Below are 8,051 nucleotides of genomic sequence, written 5' to 3'. Positions count from 1 at the left end.
TTACGTACCTTACTGCACGTTTCGCCGCAGTTTCAAAGAGAAATGTCCACTGAGTGGCGCTAAAACATGGGTTCAGTACGTGAACCCTGGCACGTTTTTATTACGTTGCATCAGGACAGGTACGTATTGCTGTGTTTTTATTACGTTGCTTCAGGTACGTATTGCTGTGTTTTTATTACGTTGCTTCAGGTACGTATTGCGGCGGTTCAGAATTCAAATTTATCCAATCATATTTCAGCAATCGTGTTGCCAGGGTCAAAGAAATCTGCCTTAAGGCCTTCAGAATCAACAGTGCAGGCATCTGTTTGCTTAAATCAATGGCAAAGAAACCGTTGCGTTAACCAATCAGATTTCGAGTTGGCAGCACCAGGGCCATCTAGCTGGCTAACGATAACGTTAGCATTTTCTCGTCCTTTGATTGGATGGTCAGCATACTAGCTAGCAAACAGCATCACTGTAAATAATTTTATTAAAACTTAGTAAAACTTTTATTACTGTTTCTCAGGTTTAGATTTTCAGTGCATTTTGAAAAAATATTTGCCTACTATATTTAGTAAATCTAAAAACAGTAGTCCTAAATGACTGCGAAAAACAACCACACACCTCCTCGGCACCGGCTCTGTGAAAGACTCGTAAAGATGAAAAACCACTAGAGTATGGTAGGTTAATTGTAATTTTTGACTCTTTTATCGCTTGATGCATTGTATGCTGATGTTATTTGCGCGATATAAAGCCAGGTTTAAGTTTCCGTACTGTGTAATATTTATGGTTTCTATAGCCGTGGCATCATTATGATGGTATGAAGAGATGGATTAATTCATGTAGGACGCCACTGAAGGCCTAGGTGTAAAATGCACGGCCCGCCACTGCATAACATGATATTCTTCAAGTAATTGTGTGTGAAAAGGAATAAAAGGTGTTGGAGTTTTACTGCCTCTGTTCATTTCTTTTGGAAACTGCAGTGATATGTACTTATTGGTACGTATTTCGCGTCTCGCGAAAATGTGCCCCCGGGTACGTTTTTGCCAGGAGACCAGGTTGCACAAAATAGTGGTTATCATCTTAGATAAATCACTTTTAGTGTAAAAATAATTCAGTGCATTTGGTTATCCCTAAATTACAATCACGTTCTATAGAAACTAAATATCTATTGAATCTATATCTATAGATGCACCAAATGATTCACTGATTAACCTTAAGATGAGTTAGATGAAATAATAGACATGAATTAAAATGAATGAGAAGACATGCTAATGAAAAGTTTGATAGTAATAGCTTTATGAAAGGCAGTTACTGTGAATGAAACATTTATATAGATGAAACACTTATTTTGTGTAGTGAAAAGGATATTTTGTGATTGTGTGTATTGTACTAACACAATTGAAAATATGCTGAAATGTTTGAAAAAAGTGCACTTTTGATGATCTGTTGAGATATTAGTACTAAGAGTTTTGAAAATGTACCAACTGCTTGTGAAAATTGCGCCAAAGCAGTTAAAAAATAACTATTCTGTAACCATGCTTGTATAACCATAGATATCTATGGGTACAGTATGGATCACATGACTAAACATCATTGTTTTCGAATACCTCCATTTTCACAGTCCACACTACAACAAGAAAACGGCATTTTCAAATTTATCCACTTGGAAGACCAAAAACGGAGAGAAAGAGATGTGTTCTCAAATGTATCCAGATGAATGTAGACGTAGCCTTAAACCTGAAATTCTGTTTTATGTCGTTAATAGCTCTGTGTGAGGATCGAGAAGAACCCTGGCCTTGGTTTCAGCATCTCAGGGGGAATCAGTGGACAGGGGAACCCCTTCAAGCCCTCGGACATGGTAAGACCATTTCACTCTCGGTTTTAAAGGACAGAGCATAATGTAATATGCTAATTTCAGCATTTCATTCTCAGAAATCGCTTTAAAAGCGATGCTTTATATCGAGCAAAATCAAAGCCATCTCTCTTCAGTTAGTAAAGTGTGCCTCTCAGTAGTTACCATGGAAACCTGCGCTACTGCAATGCACAACCTTGCACACCAGCTGACTGCATTACCTGTTAACCTTTTCATGTCTTGGCAACATTTGGCGATAGTTAAAACAAAAGTGTTTTGTGACTCAAGTGTTGCTGAAGTACATGGGGGAAAAAAAGACATTCTGTTTCCATTTCATGTGTAGCTTTATGTTAGGAATGTGTATTAATATTATACTGTGTTTAGATAGAAATTGTCAATTTGCATGGAAATGTGTTGTTCTTTTTTCCCCATAAGGTTTTCAACATAGCATAAAGATTGCTTATGTTGTGTATTGTCGCTTTGGGGTTCTTCTAACAAGTCGAATCCCTGTGAGCCCCGAAGAAATTAAGTAAAGTTTGGTGGACTCTCAATATGTGGCGCCAATAATAAGACTTCATATGTGTTGACATGGCGCATACTGATGGGTCCCACATGTAATTTAAATCTGTATGCTTTATAATCTCTGCCTTGATACCAGCACAAAAACACTGTCACTAACAAATACTCTAAAATAAAAAATAAATTAATCTTACATGTTTTGTTTTTCAGTTTAACCTTTGCATTTACTTGTAAAAGGTAATAATTTTATAGATGAAGGTAATTATTTTATAGATTGCCTTTGAATTTATGAGAAAAAAAGAGAGAGAAAAACAAAAGAAAATCTAAATCCAGATTAAAAGGCAAAGATTCTAAACCATAGTCACCATGTGGTTCCTAACCTCATATCACTTTTGACTTATAGGGTATCTTTGTTACTAGGGTACAGCCTGATGGACCTGCCTCCAACCTTCTTCGACCAGGGGACAAAATTCTGAAGGTAACACTGTTCTCCATCACATTGTCCCACAAGTTGTGGCAATGCATCTTCCGCCACACTGCCAGTGGAGGGCTTTGCATGTGGCATTAAATGTCCAGTGTGTATGTGTGAGTGTGTGTTTGTGTCTCAAACAAGTGAGCATGGACTTCTGTTGTTATGTTTGTCCAACTTTGACATGTGTTATTGTCTTGTCTGATGTAAAAGAACAAATTGTTATAATATTTTAAGCCTTATAGTCTTAATAGCCTTAAGTCTCGCAAGTAAATTAAATGGCATGAAATTATATATTTTACATTGAATTTGAATTTTATTAATAATATATTACAAAATGAATGGAAATCAGTGAAACAGACTAATCAACACCACCAACTACCTCAATTTGCTATTTTACATTTAACTTTGTGATGCAGATTGAATCTGGTCTTTTGCAGTGTAGTGGAATGTATCCCTTCACCCTTCCAAAAAATAACTCTCTCTATATATACTATATGCAAAACTTTGGGCTTGGTAGGATTTAAAAATACAGTAAAAACAGCACGTTCATGTTAGCTTGTTAATGCATTTACGAATGTTAACAAATGAGACCCTATTGTAAAGTGTTACCAACTACTTATTATTATCAATGTTGAAAACAGTTGCGCTGCTTAATATTTTTGTTGAAACTGTGATACATTTTTCTCTAATTAATCAAAAAACTATTTATTTAAAACAAAATTGTAACATTGGAAATTTTTACTGTCACGTAAATTGATCAATTTAATGCATCCTTACTGAATAAAATTTATATTATTTAGAAAAAATATAAAATCTTACTGATGGCAATCTTTTGAACAGTAAAAAGTAATATAATTAGGAAACTTGTAGAACATTTCCTAAAAACACACACACACACATTAACTGCCAAACGAACAACACCCAAGTCTAAATTGCTATTCAGATAGTATCTGTCTTCCATATTTTGCCAAAGCAAAAAGCCTGGCATTGCTGCCTAACTACAATCCAGCCTCTGTGTGCCTAAATAGCTTTCTGGAAAGTTATTGGGCTGTCTGGTTTTGTGTGTTGCTGTCAGTGTACGCCACTAGAATGGCCTGCAGAAAGCAGCTCCTTCTCTTTCCACAGATCCAGAGTGTCTAAAGACCAGCTTCTTTCCACCTTCTCTCCTTTTACAGCATGATCTCCTGTGTGCATCTCTCTCTTTTCTCTCCCTCACAGTCTATATCTCTTTATCCTCCTTGAGCTAGGCCTGTTCCTGCCCCCCTCCCTCTGTTCCTCCCTCCCTCCGTTCTTCCACGCCTCTCCCAGTTCATTTTGTTTACCATGTGCTTCATTCTTGCATTGCAGGTCAACGGACATAGTTTCTTACACATGGAGCATGAAACCGCAGTGTCTCTTCTGAAGAATTTCCCGAAAACTGTGGACTTGGTAATCTTAAGGGAGAGCACAACATAAATATTTTTATAGCTTAAAGACTTCTCACCCAGATGGAACACAGGAACTTGTACATCATCTTTTTATCTAGGAACAATTTTGCCAATTGCTGGACCAATGGCAAATTCCAGTGCCAAATGTACACTAGAGGACATATCTAATAATGTTACATACGGCTTACACATTCTACACAAACATACATTGGTTGAAATCTTTCGTTGATGTTGCTGATATTCTTCTTTATCTCAGCCTGTGGCTGTAAGTGGGTGCATTTTTTTCCTGCTTATTTATATGGCGTATTATTTTGTACCTATTTTTCCTAGCAGCTTTTCGGTTTAATCTTGGAGCATGAAAGCACATCTGCTTTTAAGGACATTTACCCACCATAACACTGCCTCAACTTTGTAAATGCCTTGTGTAAATATATACATTTACGACTCAAATGTGATAAGAGTGTAGAATGTGAATGAAAGACGCATTGATGATTTTCTAACACATCGATGAGTTTTTGTAAAAGTTTAGAAGAGACATCCTTCTCATGCAAACAACAATTTAGGGAAATCGAAAAAGTCCCCTTTTAATCTTGATAAACGCTAACATTCTGTATTTGCACAAATCAAATGACAGAAAAGATTCCCCAAGCAATATTTCTTCCATTTTTGTGGCTTTCCTGCAGCACCCTCTATTGGTAGTCATGGATTTGTCCTAGCCCAGATCAGGGTGGGTCTTATTCATTCGCTAAGTCATGTGAATGTACATTTCCATGTTTTTTTTTTTTAATTCCCATGTTCCTTTGTTTGTTGCCAGGAAAATTCATACACATCTGGCAGTTTATTGTCAACACAGTTTTCTACATAAAAATGTACTTTCATATCACAATACAGTTTAAGTGAAAGAAAAAGGCAAAAAAGCTTAATTCCAGTTGCTTTGTTGTTGTTACGCTGCTTTAAGGTTTTTAAATATATTTTTTTTTTTTTACGGAATAACGGGGAATTCCTGTCATAATAAAACAGACTACATACAGTGTAAACATTTAAAGCTTTACTGATTAGCGCATGCTTTCAATCTTAAACTTGTTTTATTAGGATGCTTATTAGGGGGTCAATGTGTTTTGGAAAAACTTTTTACATAACCATTGTTTTACATCTCTTTTGGCCTTTTTTTCCCCCTTTTAAATCAATCATCGTTGTGATAAACAGTGCCATAATATCCCTCCAAAAATCCTGGGCATGTTTCAAATGTTGCTAAAAATGTAGCATTTAGAAGGAGAGTTTCGAGCCGAAATGCACTCTGAAAGACCCCAACACAACACCCACTGCATTTAGCTTCAGAGGAATATTGTTGATTATTAAAGATTATTATGGATGATGCAATTAATTGTTCAAATACTATTGTGAAAGAACATTTGATAATGATTATTTTTACTACATGTTTTCAAATAATGCTTTCTAATATATCGATATAATTAGCTATGCTCAAATTGTTACATTTTATAAAGAACACAAAACCAATGTATGGACAGAGAGTTCGACTGCGAGAAAAGGAAACACTAGAAACAAATATGTACAATTCTTTCTAAAGTAATTGTGAATTTGTGTCATAAACATATGTATATGAATATACAAATTGTAATTTTTGTATGTGTTTAAAGACCTATTGAATATAAAAAGGTAATATATGGTACTATTCAGTCTACTTGCTGTATTGATGTAAATAACTATGAATGGAGACATTTAAATTATTTATTCCAATAGATTGTGAATGTACTTAAAGCTTTCTGCAGTATTAAGACTTATTGAACTTGAATGCCGTTTCATTTTTGTGCAAAAAGTAATTATATCTAGAATAAATTATTCTATTTAGTTCAAAAGAATTAGTGACAATTTATCATATCATTTATTTGCACATGCAAGTTTACTCCTTCCAATTTTTTTTTTTTTCCGGTATTACCACAAATATGTAATTGACATATATTCTGTGTCTAGAATGCATTTTGCAGATGATATATGTACATATTTAAAATCAATTTTAGTTAACAAAATTAAAATAACAAACCTGTATATAAAGGAGAAGAAAGTCCAATACTGTTCAGCAAATATTGGAGCCATTTTCGGCTTTGGAGTACAGAATTTTTTCAGTATCTAAGAGGTGTTTTGAATAATGTATCTTTATTGTACAAATAATAAAAATGTCACTATTGTTACTACTGGTCATTCTGTGGTCCTTTATAGATGATAAAATGCTAGAACCAAAAGTCTGATTTTCATAATTTATTACTAGTTCTTTGATAATTGAAAATATAAACATTCACACTGAAAAGCAATTATAACATTTAAAACTTGAACACAAACAACTTTTTTGTTCATTTAGTTGCCTTTGGCTTAACTTCATTACAAAGCATGCCAAAGTTTTGTTTATAAAAGATGAAATTACAAAACTGTAATGACGTTACAATGTCATTTTTAAGGGCAGAGTGGCAGATAAGATGAATTAAAACAAGTGGCAGGAGATGATTTCTTGTGTTTTGTGGGGGGTTTTTTTATACGGTCGGAGTGCAAATAATCAAAGTGTTATGGCACAAGAATTGATCGTTTATCAACAATGGTTAAAGTTACATTAAACGTGAAGATTATGCTGGAATATGACTTCGGAGATACTCAAGGACAGCATCTGTTCCTTTACTAAGGATGGCAGCTCTTGGATTACGGAAAGGATTCCCATCAAGCATTAGAGCCCTAAAGACATAAGATAAAACATAAGATCATACTAAACTATCAGGTCTAAGTCTGCAAAGACCTTTGTCATGTCAATAGTAATCGGGGCCCATATTCATGAAAATTCTTAGTGCAAAGAGTTGCTCCTAGTGACACAATTTTAAGAGAAATCTTAGAAATGTGGGCGTTTCCTCTTAAAATTAAAGAAAAGTTAGAGACACGCTAACATCTCGGACACAGTTTAAAAATGCCATAGCTCCAGAAAGTAATCACTACATTAATTACGGCAGGGGTCACCAAACTTGGTCCTGGAGGGTCCTGCAGAGCTTAGATCCAACTTTCCTTAACACACCTGCCTGGAAGTTCCAAGTATACCTAGTGAGACCTTGATTAGCTGATTCAGGTGTTTAATTAGGGTTGGAGCTAAACTCTGCAGGACACCAGCCCTCCAGGACTGAGTCTGGTGATGACCCCTGTATTACGGCCACGTTCACACTCAGTTTTCTAGGATTGACAACCGCATTTCCTTACAGTCTCAAAGGTCCCGTTCAAACAGCAGCTTACAGTAGCATCTCGAATACTGTCTTTACGAATGTGCAACGAGAGTAAAGCCCGTATATGCGCTCGCATCCTTTTCTGCATCTCGCGCATGACACTGAATTTGAGTCACGCACAGAACACAAAACTGACGGAAACTGCTCCAGTGGAGAACAGTGACCGGATCTAAAACCTTCAGATGACACACGGCTCATTTCTCCGTCGCTATACCCAAAGTGAAACCACACATGAGCGGCTCTCTCGCACTGTACTACAACTAGTTGTCCAGTTCATACAGCGCGTGTTTTCCGAGAATGCGGTTGTGAGTCCTGAAAATGTGAGTTCGGTTATACAATGCGGTTGTCACCCCCGTAAATAACTGTATTGTGTGAACGTAACCGTGTTAAGGACTCAAATACAGGGCGGACAACCGTATTCTGCATATTCGAATGCTGCTGTTTGAACGTGGCTGTACATGCAGCAGTGATGATTTGGGTCTGTCATAGTCTTCTACAAGCAAAGTGATCACACAATTACAGCA

At 36.0% G+C, this 8,051-nt stretch overlaps 1 protein-coding gene and 1 pseudogene across 2 annotated transcripts in view; one reads left to right on the top strand and one right to left on the bottom strand.

The window, feature by feature from the left end:
• The window catches only part of lrrc7 (leucine rich repeat containing 7), a 124,728-nt gene extending 118,546 nt beyond the window's left edge, over positions 1–6,182 (top strand). For both annotated transcript variants that reach the window (XM_016491363.1, XM_016491362.1), the window contains exons 27-29: positions 1,748–1,840; positions 2,757–2,831; positions 4,173–6,182. In XM_016491363.1, the coding sequence (XP_016346849.1) occupies positions 1,748–1,840; positions 2,757–2,831; positions 4,173–4,280 (276 nt within the window). In that variant the 3' untranslated portion in view covers positions 4,281–6,182. The remainder of the gene's footprint in view (positions 1–1,747; positions 1,841–2,756; positions 2,832–4,172) is intronic.
• A 608-nt stretch (positions 6,183–6,790) lies between these two features.
• The window catches only part of LOC107692365 (leucine-rich repeat-containing protein 40-like), an 8,112-nt pseudogene continuing 6,851 nt past the window's right edge, over positions 6,791–8,051 (bottom strand).

The sequence above is a fragment of the Sinocyclocheilus anshuiensis genome, unplaced genomic scaffold (assembly GCF_001515605.1).
Source record: "Sinocyclocheilus anshuiensis isolate Anshui unplaced genomic scaffold, SAMN03320099.WGS_v1.1 scaffold70, whole genome shotgun sequence".
NCBI lineage: Eukaryota > Metazoa > Chordata > Actinopteri > Cypriniformes > Cyprinidae > Sinocyclocheilus > Sinocyclocheilus anshuiensis.
Note: the sequence above shows the minus strand (reverse complement) of the source record. Positions and strands in the feature narration are given on the sequence as shown.